This window comes from Panthera onca, chromosome B4, assembly GCF_046562875.1.
Source record: "Panthera onca isolate mPanOnc1 chromosome B4, mPanOnc1 haplotype 2, whole genome shotgun sequence".
Classification (NCBI taxonomy): domain Eukaryota; kingdom Metazoa; phylum Chordata; class Mammalia; order Carnivora; family Felidae; genus Panthera; species Panthera onca.
This window is the reverse complement of record NC_138345.1, coordinates 138,460,573-138,482,895: the sequence shown is the minus strand read 5'-3', so window position 1 is coordinate 138,482,895 and position 22,323 is coordinate 138,460,573. Positions and strand designations below refer to the sequence as shown.

Sequence of the window (22,323 nt, the reverse complement as noted above, 5' to 3'; positions counted from 1 at the left end):
GATCGTGACCTGAGCCGACGTCGGACGCTTAACCGACTGAGCCACCCAGGTGCCTCTCTTTTTTTAATTTTTTTTTTTTTTTTTTTTTTTGTTTTGTTTTGATTAAATCCAAAGGTTTTTATTTTTTTTTTATTTTATTTTTTTTTATTTTATTTTATTTTATTTTTTAATATATGAAATTTACTGTCAAATTGGTTTCTTTTTTTAATTTTTTTAATGTTTATTTATTTTTGAGAGACAGAGAGAAACAGAGCACAAGCAGGAGAGGGGCAGAGACAGAGGGAGACACAGAATCCAAAGCAGGTTCCAGGCTCTGTGCTGTCAGCAGAGCCGGATGTGGGGCTTGAACCCATGAACCGCAAGATCGTGACCCAAGCCAAAGTCAGATGCTTAACTGACTGAGCCACCCAGGCACCCTGTACTGTCCATCTTTAAATATTAGCATTCTGGGGGTGCCTGGCTGGCTCAGTCAGAGCATGTGACTCTTGATCTCAGGGCTGCGAGTTCAAGCCTCAGGCTCAGTATAGAGATTACTTTAAAAAAAAAATAAAATCGGGGTGCCTGGGTGGCTCAGTCGGTTAAGCGTCCGACTTCGGCTCGGGTCATGATCTCACGGTTCGTGGGTTCGAGCCCCACGTCGGGCTCTGTGCTGACGGCTCGGAGCCTGGAGCCTGCTTCGGATTCTGTGTCCCTCTCTCTCTGCCCCTCCCCCATTCATGCTCTGTCTCTCTCTCTGTCTCAAAATAAATAAACATTAAAATAAATAAATAAATAAAATAAAATAAAATAAATGAAATCTTAAAAAAATAAATATCAGCCATTCTACTGAGTGGCTTTAATCGCACATCCCCGATGATTAACAATGTTCAACATCTTCCCACGTGCCCAGCCGCCACTGCTTCTCTTCTCTGGTGAAGTGTCTGTTCAAATCTTTTGCCCATTTCTTAAACCAGGTTATCTTCCTAGTGAGTTTTACGGTTCTGTCTTCTAGAAGCGAATACACATTAAGATTATATTCTCCTAATCTGGGCCCTGCCTCCTTGTCTCAAACAGCCTAAGTTTTAAATTTCCATGCAATCCAACTTACAAAGTGTTTCTTTTATATTGAGTGCTTCTTCTGTCCTACAGAGGAAAGATTTCCTCCTGGTCTCTTCCCTGGATGTTCTGAAGCTTTACCTGGCTACCTCCTGCTCATCCCTCCAGCGTCTCTTCGACGGTACTCCTTCAGGACGCCTGACCCAACCCCCGAGGCCAGGCTGGTCCCTCAGGGCTCCAGCTGCTCCTGGCACGAGACCCCCACAGAGCCAGCCCCTCACCGCGCCAGCCACGTGGCAGCCAAATTTTCATTAAGTGAATTCATGTATGAGCAAGTGAACAAATAAATCCCACGTGGTATTTTCCGCCTTTAAGATGCTCCCACATCTGCAGCAGACCTGTGTTTGCTGCTGAACATCTATACCTCCCTTGTTTCCACAGAGCCCCGAAGATCCTCCAGGAACCACACATCCCTGTTCTCAACCCCTTCCTTCAGGAGCGTCCCTGATGGGCCACCCCACTGGCCACAGGGGCTGACAGGCTCAGAGGCAGACAGGGGACCCAATGCAGGCACAGAAGGCAAGCCCCACGGCTTTTCTTTGCTTCTTCCTGCGAATCGGGGAGAATGTGCAGAGACTGGAGCTGTGGCAGCTGCCCTGTGGCCATGCGGGAGAACCACAGGCTGTGGGTCCGTCACAAAGAGCCGACCTGCAGAGCTGAGCTGGGAGAGTCGCTGGCCTTGACGAGGTCGGCCTGAATCCAACCACGTCTTCTCAGTCGTGCGAGCACATCCGTCCCCTTTGCTTCCCCGAGGCATTTCTAGGAGCATCGATTCTCAATGACACTCCTGCATACATTTGCTTTCACACACCGGGGTCACACCGTTAAGCCTCTTGTCCATAAACACATACTGGAATATAACACGCGAGCACACGCCATCCAAACGGCGGGAGGAATTATCATAACCACACATGGCTCGAGGCCCCTGGGAGCCTCCTAACCACTGTCCTTCACCTCCTCCCCGGAGCTAATAAGTCCCTAACTTCTAACACCGGGTAAATGTTGCCTATTTCTGAACCTTCTTCAAATGGAATCATTTTTTCGGTCTGGCCGCTCAAACTCAACATTACATTTGAAAAGCTCACTCATGTTTGGAAGATGTTAAGAACAGCTTTCACTGTTGTGCGTTCCCGCGTACAAATCCCATGCTACCGTCAGCAGACATGTGGACTGCTCCCACTCTGTGTTCTCAACATTCTCGTTCCTGCCCTTCACGGCCCATGACGTGCATTCTGTTAGATATTTACCGAAGAGGCGAACCACTGGCCATGCCCACCTTTCATAAGTTCTGCTGCAGAATTTTCCGAAGTGATTACACTCCCACTGGAGGCATTGTGGCAAGTTCTACATCCTTGCCAGCACTCGGTGTTGACAAACTTTTTCTTTTCAGCCATCCCGATGGGCCTGCAGTGGTCTCTGTCAGAAGGCAGCTTTGGGGCACCTGGGTGGCTCGGTCAGTTAATCATCCAGCTCTTACCTTCGGCCGAGTTCGTGATCTAGAGGTTCATGGGTTCAAGCCCCAAGTCGGGCTCTGTGCTAAGTGGAGCCTGGTTGGGTCTGTCTCCCTCTCTCTCTGCCCCTCTGATACTCATGCACATGTGCGCTCACTCTCTCTCTCAAAATAAATAAACTTTAAAAAGACAAAAAGAAGGTAGCTTCGCTCTGCATTTCCCAGAAGACTGGCGGAGCTGTTCTGCGTCCACACCCGGGAAACGCGTGGACGAGCATAGCCTGGTTTTCTATTGGGTCGTATTCATCTGCAGGCACGTCACACTCCACAGGGGAGTCCTCCGTAAGTCTCTACTCCTCCTCCCCGTGCTTTGCCTTTTCTTCCCGCTAATGATGTCTTTTGATGAAGGCAAGTTCCTAGCTTTAATGTGGCCCCATTTATTAATCTTTTATGATTAGTCCTTCTCGTGCCCTTTGTAAGAAAATGTCCTTCATCCAACCTGCCATGCGTACACATCGCACTTTGAAATCACGACCGTGTCCCCAACGTCGTTAAGTAGTGGCCTCCGGCAGGGCCGGCACAGGACAGCACGCTGGGAACCGCTGTCCTCGGGTCCGAACCATGCGGGGCTGCTGGTGTTCTACATCGGCAGAGCTGAGCAGTCACCAGGCGCTGAAATCTGCCCTGCAACACCGCCACCCAGCCTCTTCCAGAAAGTCTGCCAACCCGAAGGCCTTCCGCCATATGTACCTGTGTTTGCACGTGTTTATGCTCAACCTTCCTCGTTCTGAACAGGGTGACAATCTTTTCCCTTGTCTGGTATTCTGAGCCACGTTTGACTTCTTCCTGAGGCAAAATCCCCACAAGCAAGCTGTTCGTCCAAGGCCACACCGGGCATACTGAAGGCTCCCGATGCTTCTTCCCAAGCAACCCACCAGGGACGGCAGCAGTTTCCGGTCTGGGAGCCCAGCCCCCGCCCTTCAGCAGCACGACGAGGGGCACCTGCCTCAACTCCAACAGGTCGGGAAGGGGCAGGTTCGCCAGAGGGTCCCGCTGACAACACAGGGAACCCCGACGGTGGGAGCTTCTACCGCTGAGCATGGGTGGCTATGCTCCCGCGTGCGTGCCTCTACTTTCTGGCCAGACGAGAGATGCTCCTGTTCTAAAGGCAGATGGGTTCACACACTCGGAACGGCGACGGCAACGATAACCCAGGCGCACACAGGAGTGCCAGGCGTGCCCGGAGCACCCCTGCCGCAGGTCCTGCGTGAGAAACCGCCCGCCCCGGGCGCCTCCACAGTCAGACCTCTTCTGACGGCACCATGCGGCACGGGGCGCTCTCCCTGTCGGGGACCCAGCCCTGTCCCTGCCAGGGGGCCTCCCACCCCAGGGGGAATGGCCAGACCCGAGGAAGGGCACTGCTTCGTCATGTCAGAGACCATCCTCCTGGCAAGCACCAGGAGTGACCGCACCCATCTGACCTCACTGTGACTTCAGTCCCCGTGGCCATCACCTGGCAGGAAGAACAATTCCTATCCCCAGGAAGCCACGGCCACAGCTGAGTAAGAAAAAGCCCAACTGCTCACCAGGCGCGGAGCTGCCCGGAGCACTGCCTTGAATCCTGCCTGGTGGGTGGGCTGGCGGTGTTGTCACTGACGGAAGAGTAAAGGCTCAAGAATGGTCACCGTAGCCGAGTTACAGGGCCTGAGCACGGACTGCAGCCAAAGCCAGGCCCGAGAGGCCCTTACCTGATGCTGCCCTTCTCGGGGGATCCGGGCTCACTTTGCACAAACTCAGGAACAGGTCCCCACCCCGCGGGGTCATCTACACACGTACACATGTACACACGTACACACACACACACACACACACACACACACACACACACCTGGGCTCTGCCTGTGTCCCGGACCCTCAGACCCTGGGCTCGGCTCCGGGAAGCAGAGATGCTGAACGCAGCCCTGCACTCGTGCCCGCCCCAGGAACCCACGGGAAGGCAAGTTCAACCTTCCCACCAGCACACCCGGGAATCGCGCCCCTGCACGGAGGCGGACGCCCTCCCTGCGCTGCCGTCGGCCCCTGTGGCCTCTCTCTGCACCCTGTTCCCTGGGCCCGAGACCCTCCCCCCTCCACACCAGGGCTCAGGAGGGGCTGGGCAGCTGAGACAGAGGCCTCAGACGTGGAGCAGCCCCTGACCCGGGGAAGCAAGGCTGGCCTCTCACCTCCTCCAGTCTACTCTCCAGGGCCTGAGTCCCCAAAAACTCTCCCCTGAGCACCTCCCCTGCCGAGGCCGTATCCACCGGACCAAAGACACGTGGCTGCGGCTGCCTCAATTTGTCACTGGAGCTCAGCTCCCTCCAGCGGCTGTCTGGTCAGCGCTGCGACCACGCTACGGCGGGTAACCCGTCTTCAGACAGCGCTTCCCCCACAGACCTGCCCCGCCCCGTCTGAGTCAGCACTCTGACCTCGGCCTCCCTCCCCGGGCTCCAGGTATTTCCAGACTCAGCTTCTCAGAGACGCTCAGACACAGAGATGTCGCTTACTCTGTCTCTCGAGCTCCCGCAGGGGGTTCTTGACCCGTGCTCACAGGGACTCCGGCCCCCCACGCCCAGAACACCGAGGGGCGCACCACAGGTTCCCCGTGCAGGCTCGCTGAGCGAATGAACGATGTCACCACTCCCCAGGGACGGCCACGGCCCCGGGCGCCCAGGGAGGAGGATGTCTGAGAGACCTCATGAAAAACAGGATCGGCCAGTACACAGTTCTGGGTTCGGTCTGGGTGGGTCTGGGGTTGGCACTGGTGGTGGCGAAGACAACAGAGTGGAGGGACAGAGCAAACGCCCTGAGAATGGTCACATGACTGCACAGGGCACACGGGGGGCACTGTATCCAGGCTGCCTCCGCCCCTGGCGGGTGAGGAGCGCGGGCAGGCGCGTGGTGGCCGGGCGGCAGGCCCTGTGTGCCAGGCCAGGGCAGCGGGGCCACGGGGGGTACAAGCCAGGGAACGGCGTGGGCAGCCCTACAGCGGTCACATGCGGTGCCACCGAAGGACTCTTCGTGGCCGTGCACGAGGACTCGAGCATTCTCCCAACCCCCAGATTCTAACTTCACTACTGGAAGAGAAATTCTAAAAGGCAAGCGTGTCACGGTGGGAGCACGGGCAATAAAAAGCCCCGCACACACTCCTGACACTCACTCCGAAAGGAAAACACACATATGCAACTTGAGGCCTCTCGATAATTAAGCCAGACTAGAAATTATGCAAACGAAATATGTTCAAGTACGCAATGAATTTTAAATGACACAACTACGGAAAACTTAATTGCCGTATTAGCATGCCATAAAAACACTAATCATAAATGTAAAACAATACACGCATATACTTACGTCGGAACCGTCCCAGTGACACAAACATCCAATCGCTCCCTCCCACCAGGTTCACGTGCAAACCGACCTCAACATACTGCAAGGAGACATGATGACACCAGCATTTCACTTCTTGGGTTCTTTGGGGGTTTTTTTTGTTTTTTTTTTTTAATTTTTTTAATGTTTATTTATTTTTGAGATAGAGACAGAGCATGAATGGGGGAGGGTCAGAGAGAGAGGGAGACACAGAATCTGAAACAGGCTCCAGGCTCTGAGCAGTCAGCACAGAGCCCGACACGGGGCTCGAACTCACGGACCGTGAGATCGTGACCTGGGCCGAAGTCAGACGCTTAACCCACTGAGCCACCCAGGCGCCCCTGGGGCTTTTTTTTAAATGTTTATTTATTTTTGAGAGACAGAGAGAAACAGAGCACAAGCAGGAGAGGGGCAGATAGAGAAGGAGATACAGAATCCGAAGCAGGCTCCGGGCTCCCAGCTGTCAACACAGAGCCCGACGTGGGGCTCGAACCCACGAACCGGGAGATCGTGACCTGAACCCGAAGTCAGTGCTTAACCAAGGGAACCACCCAGGCACCCCTCACTTCTCGTTTTTAACCATCCTGTTCATTAGCGTAAATGTTAAATGTTTAATTAGTTTCTGTTTGATGTTTCTGAAATAGTTATTTTTTTTTAAATGAGCCAAAAAATATGATTTTTGACAGCGCTAATTTTTAAAAAGTCACAGCCGCACTTGCATGGAATTTAAATGTTAAATAGCATCCATGGTGGCTTCCTGGTATTTCTAGACCAGAGTATATGCCAGTCCCCCACAAATGACAGGAGCCAAGCTTCCCATCTTTCTTTGTTAAAGTACCATTTCCTACTCATCAGTTAAGAATCGTGCTCTTCAACAAGCCACCAGGACAAATCCTGGTTTGTAGCGACAAGTCGTGAACATCCTGGGGGAAAAAAGTCATTCGTCTCCCAGGTCTGGAAGTAGGTTCACATTCAAGTACAGCTTGGGTTGTCTTTGCTCACGAGACAAACGACAGATTCTCCTCAATCCTGGGTTCAGGGTCCCGGAAGCAAAAGGGCTGGAACAAGCCGGACCCCACCTGGGCCCCAGTCGGGCCTCCGGGACGCTCTTGGTCAAGGCCAGGCACGTCGGCCCAGGCGTGTTGCCTTCTTGGGTGCAGGTCCCAGCCGGTCCCTGTGTGCCTGTCCCACATGGCACCCACCTGTCCTAGAGCGGCCGTCTCCAACCCTGCGAGACCCAGAGACCAATGTTTCCCCAACTCCCAGGTCACACTGATGTGCACCCAGAACGAAAAAGCGCAGGTCAAGAGGGCAGCCCAAAGCCACCAGGTCCCAGCCGCCACCCCCCACCCCCACCGCCCGGCCTGGGGTAGGCTGGAACTGGTGCAAACCGGGGTACACCCCAAGGCTCTGATTCACTTTGCGGGCCCAGGAGAGTGGAATGTGAAGCCTCTGATTCAGAGACAGACTGAAAAGTGGCCTTAACTGGGGCGACACTTCCCTGTACCCCATGGCCCGGAAGTGCCTGCTGGGTTTTCTCCCCTCCATTTTCCAAGATGCTCCTGTGACCTAGCACTTGCAAAGGGTCTGCCGGCTGAGGGCAGACGCGTGGGAAACACCTGCTGAGTCAGAAGTGAGTGGTCAGCATCCTGCGCCGTGCTCCCCAAATCCCCCAGGACAGGAAACATACCGATGATGTGCGCTTGGGAGTAACTGGGAGACGAGGACAGGCCCACGAGGCAGCTCCTGGGTCAGCGCTTCGAGGCGAAGAGACGACAGCCCCCAGGATGCTGGCCTCCTTCCACCTACCCACACCCATGTCTGATTAGCACCCCTCAACCTGGATTCCCAGAGCCCGTCGTCACCCCCAGAGGGACCGTGTGTGGGCACGTGACGGCTGAATGACATCACCGCCTGCCTGGCCCAGCGCACGGCAAAGTCGAGGTGAGCACACGCTCCCTGAGTGACAAGTACAGTGCCATGGCAGCGACTGGCTCCTGCTCCAGCGGCCACAGGCCCCCCAAAGCCTCCACCCACGCCCCCGGGGGGTTTTCCCTGACCCGGCTGTCCGTCTCTTCCTTCCAACAAGCACCCAGAGCAGCCCGGCACACCCTTCCTCCCGACCGGGCTCTGCTCGCGATACGGACCCACCAGCTCCTGGGTCCTGCACCCAGAGACCACCGCATCTGCGAGCATCTCTCGCGTGTGCACGGTCTGGCACACAGCAAGCACTCAGTAAGTGCTGTGAAGCAAGCTGAGACACAGGGTGAGCAGAGCACTGGGGGCCCAGACTCCTGAGAGAACAGGATCCTTCCCGTGCGGTAAAACCCCGGTCTGCCCTGGGGGAGACAGAGGAGGGCAGGGACTCCTCTTCTTTTTCGCAGGCTCCATAAGGCACAGGGACTTGGTCCTTTTCTCTCCTTATCTCCCAGCTCCAACACAGTGCCAGAGCCACAAAGTGCTCGGTAAATACGATCAAATCAATGAAGGAACCAGCCAACAGACCTTTCGAGAGACTCCTGACTCTCCCATTCCAGAAACACAGCCGACTCACCCCTCACTCAAATCCTTCAGGACTCACCCGCTCCTGGTCCCTGGCTGCCCCCGGTTCCCTGCCCCATCCGAGCCTTCTCCCTGCCATTCCTGGGAGCACGCCCACCTTGGCCCCTGGTCATCCAATCCCAGCCATTCCTGGGGAGCCCGCCCACCTTGGCCCCTACTCGTCACCAATCCCAGCCACTCCTGGGGAGCCTGCCCACCTTGGCCCCTGCTTGTCCAATCCCATCTGCATCTAACCCCCCCCCCCCCACACACACACACACACACAAGGACCCTGACACACCCTTCAAGATGTTCCAGAAGCTCCCACAAGAAGCCTGGCCTGCCACACAGGTGAGTCTGCGCTATCCTGGGACTGCCCTCCCTTTTTTGGTGCCCCCCCCCAACTTTGGAAGGACCGGCTTTGCCCACTCACCCCCCCACACACATTGTTTTTAACTCATCCATCAACCCAAACCCAAAGAGGTCTAGAACTGCCAAGTTCATCTCTGTCCTGCCCGGTCCCCAGCTTCCCACCTCACAGCACCTGCAGAGACTGCAAACGAGAAGCCTTCCCTGGGCGCTCACTCCGCTCCTGACCGCCTGAGCCCCGTGCACCCCGCAGCACACGGTCCCAGACGGTGCTGCAGCCCTGACCAGCCCTAACCCCTCCTAGTGGCAGGGCCACTATCTGATTCACCTCTGTCTCCAGGCAAGGGGCCCCGTCATCAGTTAAGCGGCTACGCGGTACACATGCCCGAGGAGGCCCGCACACTCCTTCCCTGGCTTTCCTGACACTCCCGCTTACAGACTCTACCCACCTACACCCTCCCTCCCATTCCGACCACAGGGTATCTAACCACGACTCGAGCAGACTGAGAACCGAAGGAAAGGAAGGGGACAGAAGCATTCGTGAAGGCTTTCCACCTAGAGGCAGCAAATTAAATTAAATTAAATACAAAATTGTACCATTAGGTCTTAAACGTGTTTTCATCAAAACTTCCCACAGTTCAATCTCAAAACTTTGCAACCTATCTTGGAGGACGTTTGGAAAAGTAGATACAAATGCTTAAAATAACAAACACCAAACAAAAACATGAGCAATTGTAGCAGGTCTAATTTTAATTGCAAGAGAATATTTAATCAATAAATATTCACTGTTGAGAGCTGTATCTGCATTTAGGATTACGAGGTACTAAGCTGCAAATTTATGAAGACTCATTAGCAAGAAAGAGTCTTTTAAATACTGAAAAGTCAAACCCAATTTAGAGTAAACACTTAGAGTTCCCCACTGATTTAACTCCAAAAATAATTTAAAAAGGGAAAGAGAAGAAAGCTGTCTATAAACTACTCCCAAGCTTTCAGCAGGGCCCAGCTCACTTCCGATATTAACCCGAGTGAAGGACCGGGAATCTTCTGGCGGCCGCCCCACCCCCACCCCGTCCACCTGACCTCCTCCAGGAGTCTCCACAACGGGCAGTTTAGAACCAGAACCCCAGCCTCCATCACAGAAACGCAGACTACGTCTAACATCCCCACTAACACGTAAAAAGAGAAAAAGAAAAAAAAAAAAAAAAAAAAAAACCCACCACCTTTGTCAAACCTATTTCGCTGTGATGGATTCCTCAGAACTGAAACAGTCTTCTGTGCTCAATCCTTTCTATATCACACGTTTGAAAATATTACAGATTTTCAGAATAATAAAATCAGAGAAAAAGAATACAGCTGTCATAAATAATTACCTCTCCTCATTTTCTGCCAACCTTGTCAAACCAAGCTTGAAATTAAGCAAAAGATGGAAAATGTCACCTTAGCTCAGACAAAGGCCCGGATCACTGCCACAAAGGCAAGGCGCGTGCCTGGGCGGCCGACGGGCCACGCCTGGAGCCTGGCCGCCAGGACAGGCAGCCCCAGGAAGACTTACCGACAGCAGCTTCCAGGTAATCGGACGAACCGACTTAGGGATTCCGGACCAGCTCAACTTCCGCAATTCCTCTGTTGACAAAGAGACAAAACAGGGTTTACAAACAGTCCACAAACTCCCCACGGGGCTTTAACATATTCCATCAATGTTACGGCGGGGTATGAGGCCCCATAAACGAAATCAGAACAAACCTGAGTGATAAAGATTTCAGATAATGATTGTTCTCAATATACAAGAGACGCAAAGTCGCCTCTATTCCCGCAGAGCTAAGTGTCACCTGTTTGCATTTAAGTTACACAGAGTACATGTTTGCTAAACGCATCGCAAGTGTCCCCACAGTCTCGCCGGGACAGGTGAGGCACCACACACCTTCCTCCCTAGAGCAGTGAGTCCAGAGTCCACATGCCCCCTCCTTCCCTCCCACCCTCCGTCTCCCTGTACCCCTACCACCGACACCTGTCCCCAACTTAACCACCCTCTGAGCTCTCCCGTCCTTCCCGCATTCTGTCTCACTCCCACCATTTACTGCTGGAGAACAGAAGGCGCTTGGCTCCAAGACTGCTTTTGGAAGAAATTATTTCACGGGGATAAGCCTGTGTTCATACAGCACCGATCAAGGGTGAAGCCATGTTATGCACACATCAAGGACAACACAGTCTTCCAAGTAGACTAGTACAAGTCACTGTTGCCATCACAAATACCCAAAGAGAGGCAGGGCTGGTCAAGGACATGTCCGGAGCCTCCGGAGGGCAGGAGAGGGCACAGCAGGGGCCGGGCGGGTGGGGAGATCGGCCCCTGAATTCCACGTGACCTTCTATGTCTCCCCAAGGTCTCAGCCACGTGCCCCGAATGGATAGAGAACACATTTCAATTTGCAGGTGTATCAACACTCAGTCAGTCCCACTGAAACTGAAGTAATTATTTCTCTCCTTTAAGTTACGAATCTACCATCAGGCTCTTCTCCTAACAGCTAGGAGCTCATGATTAATACTCGGAATAAAAGAAACGATTAAAGAGACTTTGGTAATATAATCAACAAAATACAAAGTCCTGACATCTAATCTTTTTCCAATTACTAAAGTCTAAGTAAAATAAGTACAGAATAATTGGGCGACGGTACCAGCAATAACTTGCACTTTACAGCAGAATCTCAGAAAGTATCGAATCTTCCCCCGCACCCTGAGGATATTATGAAAAGCAGGAACCTAATATCCGAACACCAATAATGTAATGTTTACCAGTCATGTTCCCAGGGCCTCTCCTCCTGCACGAGTCTGGTTTTCTGATTATGGTTTATATGAAGAAAGCCGAGAGAAATCTCCGTTGCTAATGTTCTCTGAACCTGTCTCCTCATGAAGGAAACTCACAAAAATGGTGCCTTGAACAGACATGTGAGGCCAAGTTCTGAGTCTGTGTAAGCGTCAGTGTGTAAGAGGAGCTTTCAAAGGCGCTATTTGTTCCTTGCCACAGCCTGAGTGAAGCAGGGCTGTGACCCTACTGGGTAGGCAAGGAGCGGAGAGGTCGGGGGACTCGGCCACAGGGGCCCAGGAACTCAGTGACCTTCACAGCCCAGAATCTTTCCACTCTATTAACTTCCCCTATTAGAAAGGCTTCCTGCAAACACAGACAAATTTCACTCATGAATATGGACAAAAGGTCCAAAACAAATCTTCGCAGATCAAAACACAGCCAGGTATTCAAAGGACAGTACACACAGGAATAAAACTCCAGGAATAAAACGGCTCCATGTCGGGAAATCTCGTACCTATAAAGGTGTTAAACTGGCTTGATGGGAAAGTCACAGGACCATTCCGGTAGACGTCCAGTGTAGACCCTCGCCCAGGGCCTGTTTGCCCCTCCACCTTTCTAGCGGAATCCCGGATGTGCAAAGTGACCACCAGCACCCCACCCCGCAGCCCTGGTAATGAGGGGAGTCAGCCTGAGGGAAGCTGAACCCAGCACCCCAAGGTTGGAACTGACTGGCTGTTGCAGAGCAAAGCTGAGGAGAAAGCCCCTCCTGGCTCTTCAGAAACCTTTTGGAGGCAACCTTCTCTTGCTCCCTCTGAAGACTGCTAGGGTCAGATGTGAGGCTGGGGCTACAGCCAACTGTCACCCAACTGGCCTGAGGATAAAGCCAGCAAAGAGAGGCGGGAATGAGGGTTGAGTTCAGCAAGACGGGCAGATACAAGAACATTCTAAAATCAACAGCTTTTCTCCATCAGCAACAAAATAAACAATATTGCAGGCATAAGGCTTCACAAGAAATGGAGAATAGCATATGAAGAAAACTGTGAGGTTCTACTTAAAGAAATGGAGGAAAACACCAAGCTCACTGGCGTTAACAAGGATTTAATGAGCACCTCCTCCGGACCAGGGAACAACACACAAAGCCCTGCGCTCAGAGGACCCACCTCCACCCCAAGGACAGAGCAAGTGTGAAATTCCAACTGGGCTCAGAACAAGAGGTAAGGGCTGGGAGGTGAAAGGACAGGTGGGAAATTCTACCTTGTTAGGAAGGTTTCCCTGAAGATGACAACTGAGGAAAGACCCACAGATGAGGAGACATTACTGAAGGAAGAGGGGCTGGAAGGGGAATATTCTCAGTCCAGGAAAGAACTAATGCAAAGCCGTGGCCACGGCGTGAAGAAGAGACCAGAGGGACACTGGTGGGCTGCTTATGAAGCCCAGTGTAGGGGGGACGGCGGCTCGGGTGAGGACAGGGGAAGAAGAGCAGGGACCGAACACACTGCTGGATCTTGCCTCAATATTACAGTGCTGTCGACCACCACTTAAAAACTCTTTAAGGTCAACGCAAGCCAACAAAATCCCAGGGGGATATTCCGTGTGTGCTGTAAAACCTGATACGCTGGCACTAGTTCATCTGAAAGAGCAAATGCTTAACAGCAGCCAATAAGATTTCCAAAAAGAATAACACGAACGGACTTGTATTAACAGACAAGAAAATGTGTAAGAGAGCTACAGTTCTTAAGACACTGGGGAGATCAATGGAACCGATGAATGGTTCACATCAAACCTGCACTTAGTTATGATTACAACAGCATTTCAGATCAAGGGGCCCATCAGTCAATGGTGTCCAAACAATATGGCATTTATTTTCAGAAAAGGAAATCAGACCATGTATCTTACCACAAAAACATTTCCAAGGACACCTGGGTGACTCAGCTGGTTATGTGTCCGATTTAGCTCAGGTCATGATCTCATGGTTTGTAAGTTCGAGCCCCGCATCGGGCTCTGTGCTGACAGCTCAGAGCCTAGAGCCTGCTTTGGATTCTGTGTCCTCCTCTCTCTGCCCCTCCCTTGTTTGCACGCGCTCGCTCTCTCTCTCTCTCTCTCTCAAAAATAAATAAACATTAAAAAAAATTCCAAATGATTAAAAATCCTTAGACCGGGGCGCCTGGGTGGCTCAGTCGGTTAAGTGTCCAACTTCAGCTCAGGTCATGATCTCATGGCTTGTGGGTTCGAGCCCCACATCAGGCTCTATGCTGACAGCTCAGAACCTGGAGCCTGCTTCACAATCTGTGTCTCCTGCTCTCTCTGACCCTCCCCTGCTCATGCTCTGTCTCTCTCAAAAATAAATACACATTAAAAATCCTTAGACCTGAATGGAGTGTGTGCATGTGTGTGTGCGTGTGAGCACATGTATGTGAAGGAAAGATAAAAATACAAGAAAATATACAGGAATATTGTGCTACTTTCAGATGGGAGAAAGGCCTTCCAAGCAAAACACAGATCCTAGAACTATAATTAAGGTTGACAAACTAACAGTACAAAAGTTTAAAATGGCTGCACAATGAAAGACACCATAATGTTAAAAAAAAAAAAAAGACAGACTTGAAAAATACATACGTATCATACAAAAAAGTTAACATCACTCATACATAAAGAATACATACAAGAGAATGATCAATCTACACAAAACTGGAAAATTCATGGAAGAGGAAATAGAAGTGGCTAGTACATACACAAAAATAGGCACATAATCTCAATGGTGATTAAATAACTACATTATTAGAACAAGAAATTTGTCGCAAATTAGATAAAATATTAAATGAGTATACCCGTACTGATGTGACTGTAGGTGAATAGCCACTCTCTTATAGTTTGGTCGGAGTGCATACGAACAGAACTTTCTATTGGTCACGTTTTAAAGGTATGTAACATTTGAGCAGCAACCTCACTTGAAGAAATCTGTTCCACGGGGACGTGTGCAAGGGGTTACACACAGGGTGCTCGTTGGAGCCTTGTCGTAACAAAAACTAGAAACAATCAGAGTGTCTGTCCTCAACAGGGAGATGATTAAAACACTGTTACATCCACACGCTGGACGACGACACTGCCACGGAAAAGAATGGACGCCTTTCTGGGTGGATATGGAGTGAGTCTGTGGAGATGGAAGAACAGGGGGAAGCCTGGGTGGCTCAGTTGGTGACGTGTCCGTCCAACTCTCGGTTTCAGTTCAGGTCATGACCTCACAGTTTATGAGATCAAGCCCCACGTCAGGCTCTGTGCTGACAGGGCAGAGCCTGCCTAGGATTCTCTCTCCCTTTCTCTCTGCCCCTCCCCTGCTCATGCTCTCAGATTCGCGCGCTCTCTCTCTCTCTCTCTCAAAATAAATAAACCTTAAAAATATATTAAAAAAAAAAAAGAACAAGAGAAAGCAGAGGGCAGACACCCTGAGTGCTTCTGTAGGTGGACACAGGAGCCTGGAAGCATAGCCAGCCACGGGGGGAGGCCTTCAGAGAATGGCTCAAGGACAGTGGAAGATGTGCCTTTCAGTGTGTACCCTGCTGTGTTCCTACCAAGCTACAAAGTTCCCGTGGCATCTCCAACTTTACCTCCGACTTTTCAAAATCCACCCAACCTCCCAGGACCAGCTCCACCTCTGCCAGACCTACGAAGCCTTCCTCTCCACTCCAGTAACACCCAATTCCCTCTTCCATGGGTGCCAGGAACAACTGGAGCCAGGGCACCTAACGGCCCACCTTCAGTGCCGTATCTGAGCATCTACCTCACCTCCCAGAAGTGGTTGACGAGTTCCTGCAGGTCAGACGCCACGATTCTGCTTCCTGCGCATCCTGAGGCAGTGCCTTGCAATAGCCTGGTGGTAAGTGCTGGAGAGAAGAACGCCCAAGTCTTTCCTCTACCCCCTTTAGACGTGGTTTTCTTGGGCGAGTGGGGTCCCATATTTTAACTGACATATAATTTACAGGCAATAAAAAAGGATGAATGTAGCCCCCCCAAAACAAGATACAGAACATTTCTAGCAGCCTTTTCTATAATTCTTTGCCCCCACTCCAAGTTAGCTCCTTTCTGGTCATAGATTATCTCTGTCTGATCTTGACATTCACATAAATAGTACACACAGGAGGTACTTGCTCGAGCTCTGCTTCATCTGCTCACGTCAGAGTCATGATGTTGCACGTACCAGTGGTTTATTCTTTGCGAGAATGGCAGAAATACTAATCGACTCTATGAATATACCACAATTTGCTTCCATATTCACAGATAGCTGGTTTATTCACAAGCTTTCACCACTGTGAAAAAACGGCTATGACCATTCTTGTGGACATGTGTTCTGTGGGTCTCTGTTTTCATCTCTATTAGGCAAACGTGAAGGAGTGGAATTGCCGGATCATACGACAGATACGTGTTTACCTTGGTTAAAAAAAAAAAAAAAAAAGTGGGGCGCCTGGGTGGCGCAGTCGGTTAAGCGTCCGACTTCAGCCAGGTCACGATCTCACGGTCTGTGAGTTCGAGCCCCGCGTCAGGCTCTGGGCTGATGGCTCAGAGCCTGGAGCCTGTTTCCGATTCTGTGTCTCCCTCTCTCTCTGTCCCTCCCCCGTTCATGCTCTGTCTCTCTCTGTCCCAAAAATAAATAAACGTTGAAAAAAAAAATTTAAAAAAAAAAAAAAAAAAGCCATGTGGTCCTTCAAAATGGTTGTACCATTTTACGCTTCCCACCAGTAATGTATAAAAACTTTAACTGCTCTACATCCCGGTCAAACTCAGTGCTGTCAGTCTTTAATTTTAGCCATTCTAGTAAGCATTAAAGGCATCTCATTACATTTTAATTAGCAATTCTGTGATGACTAACGATGTTGAGCGTTAAACAGATTTTCGTGAGCTTATTGGCCATTTCTATACTTTCTATGGTGCGTATCTTGAAATCTTTTCCCCATCTTTTTACTGAACCGTTCATAATCTTACCTGTTTCTAATGACAGAGATTTCTTCTGATTCCAGGTCCTATTTCCCTGTTTCGTGGCATGCCTTTTTTTTTTTTTTTAATGCCAGATGTGCCAGTTAGCAATTTACTGCCTCTGTGATAATGGAACTGGGTCTTGTAAATACTTCTCCTTGGCTGGCTGGCATGACATCATCCTTTTCAGTACAGAGTGAAGGAGGGACACTAAAGGAGAAAGGAGTTTTTTCACCCAAGTTCTCACATGCCTCATTCATCAGTCTCCTGCAGAGGCTGCTTCCCTGGCACGCAGCTCCTGCAGCAAGTGTGGGTGCTGGGTTTTCTTCAGTGCGCACCTCCTCTGGAGCGTTTTTCTCCTGCACTAGGCCCCTACAGAGTGCTCAGGTCCTGAGCACACAGGGTGCCCCCCCCTCCCCCCCCCGCTTCAGCTGCTAAAGAGAGTGACTTTTCAGTTCCAGGTTCCTGCAGCAAGTGACAGCCAGCAACACCCAACAGTCAGCACCTGTATGAGCTCTGGGGACTATTCAACTCACTGCCTCATGAGGATTCTCTCCCCCACCTCATGGATTGGACCCCATCCATGAACAGGCCAGCACTCCACCAAGGACTGGATGGGACCCCTCTGCAGATATGTGGGCTCTGTCTCTGTGGAATACTGTGTCCCATGCAGTCTGTCTTGGCCTCCTAGAACCCCCTTCCTGACTCCTTGACTCCCCAGGTTCAGTTTATTGGTCTAAGTTTCTATTTGTTTACAACAGGGGAGAAATTCCTTTGGCAGCTAATCCTTCATGGACTGAAGCAAGAGTCAACTTCCTAATGTATTTTTGAAGAACTTTTTGGCTATAGCCATCAGGGATATTGGTCTCTAGTTTCTTTTTCTCACAATGCCTTTGTTATAAGGTTTGGGTATTAGGGTTATGATGCCTTAATAAAATGAGCTGAGAAGGTTTCTCCTCCTCTCTTTTCTGAGAGAGCTTCTGGAGAATTGGTATTATTTCCTCTTTAAATGTTTGATAGAATTTGCCAGGAAAGCCATCTGACCCTGATCTTTCCTTGTGTGAGGCTTTTTTATTATAATTTTTTTAATTGACATTGGGATATTAAAGTTTTCCCTTTCTTCTGCTATCAGTTTTATGAGGTCATGTCTTTGAAGTACTATGTCCATTTCATGTCAATTCTTGAATTTATTGGCATAAAGTTGCAAATAATACACCCTTATTATCTTCTTAATGTCTGTAGGATTTGTAGTGATGCTTCCTCTTTCAGTACAACATGGTAATGGTAATTTGTGTCTTCTCTTCTTTCCATCGATCAAGTCTAACTAGAAGTTTTTATTGGTCTTTAAAAAAAAAACTAACCAGATTTTCTTGATTCTTGCCCTTGTTTATCCACTTACCAATTTACTGATTTCCACCCTTGTTTTATTTCCCTTCTTTTACTTGGTGTTGTTTAACTTCCTCCTCTTCTCCTACCTTCTTAAAGTGGAAGCTTTAATCACTGATTTGAAACCTTGATTCCTTTCTAAGATAAACATTTAAAGACCAAACTTCCCTCCAAGCACTCTTTTACTAGCAACACACAGATTTTCATATGCATGGTGATTATCATTACGTTCAAATAGATTCTCATGTTCCTTGTGATTTCTTTGATCCAGAGTTAATTTGAAGTACGTTGACCAATTTCCAAATATTTGAGGATTTCCTGAGTAGTTTTTTGTTACACTGACTTCTAAATTAAAGCATCTGGTCAGATGAACTTGGTGTTGTTTCAATCCTTCAGTATTTACTATGACTTGCTTTGGTAGAGCATATGGTGTATCTGGTGAATGTGCCATATGTCCTTGGAAAGATGTGCATTCTTTAGCTGGTATATGCAGTCATCCACATGTGGTGGCTAAATCAGGGAGATCCAGTTGGCTGACAGCGGTATGTATCTTCCACATCTTTAGTGATTCATATCTTCCACATCTTTGCTGATGTTTTAATTTACCTATTCTACCAATTACTCAGGGAAGGGTGCTAAAATTTCTGCCTATGACAGTGAACTTGCCTCTTCCTCTCTTCATTTCTGTCAAGTTTTGCTTCATGTATTATGAAGCTGTAGTTTTGGGTGCACATACATTTAGGAAAGATGCATCAACTTAATGAGTTGAATCTTTTATCGTTATGAAACATCCCTCTTTGTCTCTCTCTCTGGATTTTTTTTTTTCTGGTATTATTATAAGTAAGTTACTTTTCTTATGATTACTACTTGCATGGCAAATACTGTTTCCACCTTTTATTTCAACTGCCTGAGTCTTCCTGTTTAAATCTTGTGTTTGGCTCTCCTTTTAGCTATCGCTGTATTTCTCAGAATCAGATTATAAAACCACTAATCCTCTAACAGAGAAAACTAAAATGTAAGAAAAATTGTAATAAGCAGAAAGGGAATGAGAAATAAAGAGCATGTCTTCCTTCCACAACAGTGAATTTGTTGTTTTCTGAAAATTAAAATTTTGTAATATTCTTATGAAAACACCAATATCATAATTCCATGTTCATGTGTACCATAAGGCTTTACTTCTCAATAAGATTCCCACTTAGAAAACTGCCACAGCAAGACACCCCATGACCAAAAGAAGCAAACGGCTAGCAGAGAAACACATAAGAACAAACACTGATTGTGGACTCAGCAGACCCGGGTTCAAGGCCCAGCACAGCCAACAAGAATCAGTGTGGCTTCAGAGAGGCCCTCTAATCTCTTGAGCTCCCATTTCTTCCTCTGTAAACACGGAACAAATTAAAAGTAACACCCTCACCCAAGTCATAGAATTTTCCCAAAGAGCAGAGACATTACACGGGAGGGCATTTGGAAATGGTGACAATGTTCCACGAGCACAAGAAGAGTCGTCTGCCATGCTTCCTGGTGTAATTAGTCAGCACTCCATGTGAACCCAAACCATGAAGCAAGTGGGAGCCATTCGTCCTAACTGGAGGTAAAATATCACATTTGAGACTGAACCAGAAATCTGTCACAAAACTGTATATGCAAAGAACTCGTAATTATAAGCACCTTTTCCAGAAAAGCCAGAATTTAAAGCTATTTTTCTTTCTAACAGTCATCTCTGTTTAACTAGTTTTAATTCTAATTTTGGAAAAATCTTCTATGGAAATAAAAGCTGGGAGAAACAATGAATAAAAATAAGATATTGGGGCGCCTAGGTGGCTCAGACGGTTAAGCGTCCGACTCTTGATTTTGGCTCAGGTCATGATCTCAAGGTTCATGAGATCAAGCCCCATGTTGGGCTCTGCACCAACAGTGCAGAACCTGCTTGGGATTTTCTCTCTCTCTCCCTCTCTCTCCCTCTCTCTCTCTCTCAAAATAAATAAACATCTCAAAAAAGAATAAGAAATGCATGTACATTACAATCACTTAAGCTTAAATGTGAATCTAATCTAAAAGCTGAGCAGTCACCAGCAAAAGGGTCTGTAAAACAAGCACATTTCTTGTTCCCAGAAGCCACAGTCCAGGAAAGTCTCATAAATCAGCCCACTTGATCAACAATTATCGAGCACCCACTTTGTGTAAGATGCCTCCGGGGCCAACGCCACTTAGACACTGCCCCTACTCAGAGTCTATTATACACACTTATTTACCCAGGGAACATCGATCGCCACTTACCACCAACCGGGAGCTGAGCTAGCCTCAGAGAGTACAATCAGACCCAGTTCCTACCCTCCAGGGGCTCACTGGCATGTAGAGGAAGAGGAAGAAATCAGCAATGCAAGCGTTAAACGGTGCTACCCCATCCAGGTGTGCAGGTGACGTGGGACGCCAAGGTACAGGCAGCCTCTTCTTGGAAGAAGGGAGACATCAGGAAAGACTCCCAGGGAGCTGCTGCTTGAGAGGCACCTTGAAGCCAAGTTGAAACCTGGTAGATTTTAACTGCCACCACCCTAGACCTCACCAACACTACAGTAAAGGAATAAGGTTACAACAAAGACGAGACAGAGCAAGCCAGAAATGGCGTCAAGAATCTGAAAGATGGAAAGGAGGCCAGGGTGGGAGCTTACCAGAACAGGGAAGGCTGAATCCACCGCCTGCAAAGGGGAGGACAGGCGGAATAAGGGGGCAGCCAATCACGATCTGGAACCCCCAGAAAGGGCTGGGTGGCAGCGAAAAGCAGGAGGTTGCTCCCCGGGCACAGGAGGCGGTTAGGACGCCCCTTCTCACCCCCCAGATTAACAACTTGCGGATAAAACAGAAAGCTACACACCACGGGTCCTCATGGCTCAGTCGGGAACCCGAGTCACGGTCAGAACGGCACAATGAATCCCAATTTCCCAGAAACTGTGACATTAACTACCCTGAGGGGAAGGGGGATTAGACGCCAACCCCTCTACTTCCAGAGTAGAAAGGCAATAAATACAGCTCAACTGTGAAAATCTGCACAATTGGCACAGTATTAGAAAGTGCCCTCCTGGTACTTTCTTTTATCAAGAGGTAAAGTGTGGCCACAATCCTGAAAGCCCTGAAAAAGACAGGGAGAGGGGACCCCCACCATCTCCTCTGCTCACAGACAGAAAAGCCTGCAAGCCACTGGCAAGAAAATACACGGCGGGTCAGCTGCGTTCTAGACTCTGGCTGTGCCGCTCCGTTTCACAACCCCCGAAACAGAAATGCTTAAAAAGGACTGAAACACCAAAACAGAGATGCCTTTTTATTCTAGACGCTGCACCATGATTAACAGTTAAGTCCATTTAAATAAGATAACAACACATTTCTAAAAATGAAGCTTATTACTTGCTCTTCCAAGGAAGCGGGGCCTGGACTGGCCACACCTCCCCCAAGGAACCACCTTCCTCTCACGCCCCCCACCCCCCACCGCCACACAGAGCACTCGTCCAACGTACAAAATAGACAGAGTGCGTCTCCTCTTCACGGCCTAATTCACAGGTGCTCCAGCACGTTTGCCAGGCGAAATGGGACTCCTCCCCACGGGATTTTGGAACAAATTTCCAGGAAGAATTCTATTCGCTAGAAGACACGGGCCACATCAGAACTGGAAAGGAATGCGGTACAGGATTGTGTGTTTACATCAGAAAGGATTCTGGTAATCTCATCTGCCTCTGGTCCTTTGCTTGGTTTTGCTGGTTTTAGTACCGCCATGAGGAGTGGATGACAATAGAATTCTTTCCCCTTGTTTTTATAATTCACATCAGTGAAGGGACCCAATGTATTCACAGTGGGAAAAACAAGTCCTACAAAGCAGAAGTCACTTTCTCAGGGAGACCAGGAAAGGAACTCTCCCCTCATGGGGTGGGGCGGTACCTGTCCTGCTCCTCCTTGGCCCTCCCATCTGCAAAGTTCAAGGCCACCTGCCCAGCCCTGCAGGGCAGACCCACTCCGCAGCTCAGCACGTCCTCACCCTCAACTGCTCTCCTGCAGGAGAGTTCTCCTCCAGCAAATCAGCAGGGGAAGCAGCTGGAATGCCTCGAGGCCTGCCTACAACAATAATATGCTCACCCGTGACCACTTCACCGCAAACATGTAACCCGGGACTCAGGCCCTGTGTGGCTACACCAGGGACGCACAGGGCCTGCTGCCCAGCTGGGTGGGGCGGGGGTGGCTGCCGCAGAAACAGCCTGACTGGCCCGGAGCCAGCCAGCCCCCCCGCCAGCCCCCCAGCCTGATCCTCAAGGCAGCCAACGAG

At 49.6% G+C, this 22,323-nt stretch overlaps 1 protein-coding gene across 3 annotated transcripts in view; it reads right to left on the bottom strand.

Moving 5' to 3' along the window:
• The window catches only part of TBC1D22A (TBC1 domain family member 22A), a 320,419-nt gene that overhangs the window by 224,411 nt on the left and 73,685 nt on the right, over nucleotides 1–22,323 (bottom strand). For all 3 annotated transcript variants that reach the window (XM_078449286.2, XM_078449287.2, XM_078449288.2), the window contains one exon: nucleotides 10,410–10,480. In XM_078449286.2, the coding sequence (XP_078305412.2) occupies nucleotides 10,410–10,480 (71 nt within the window). The remainder of the gene's footprint in view (nucleotides 1–10,409; nucleotides 10,481–22,323) is intronic.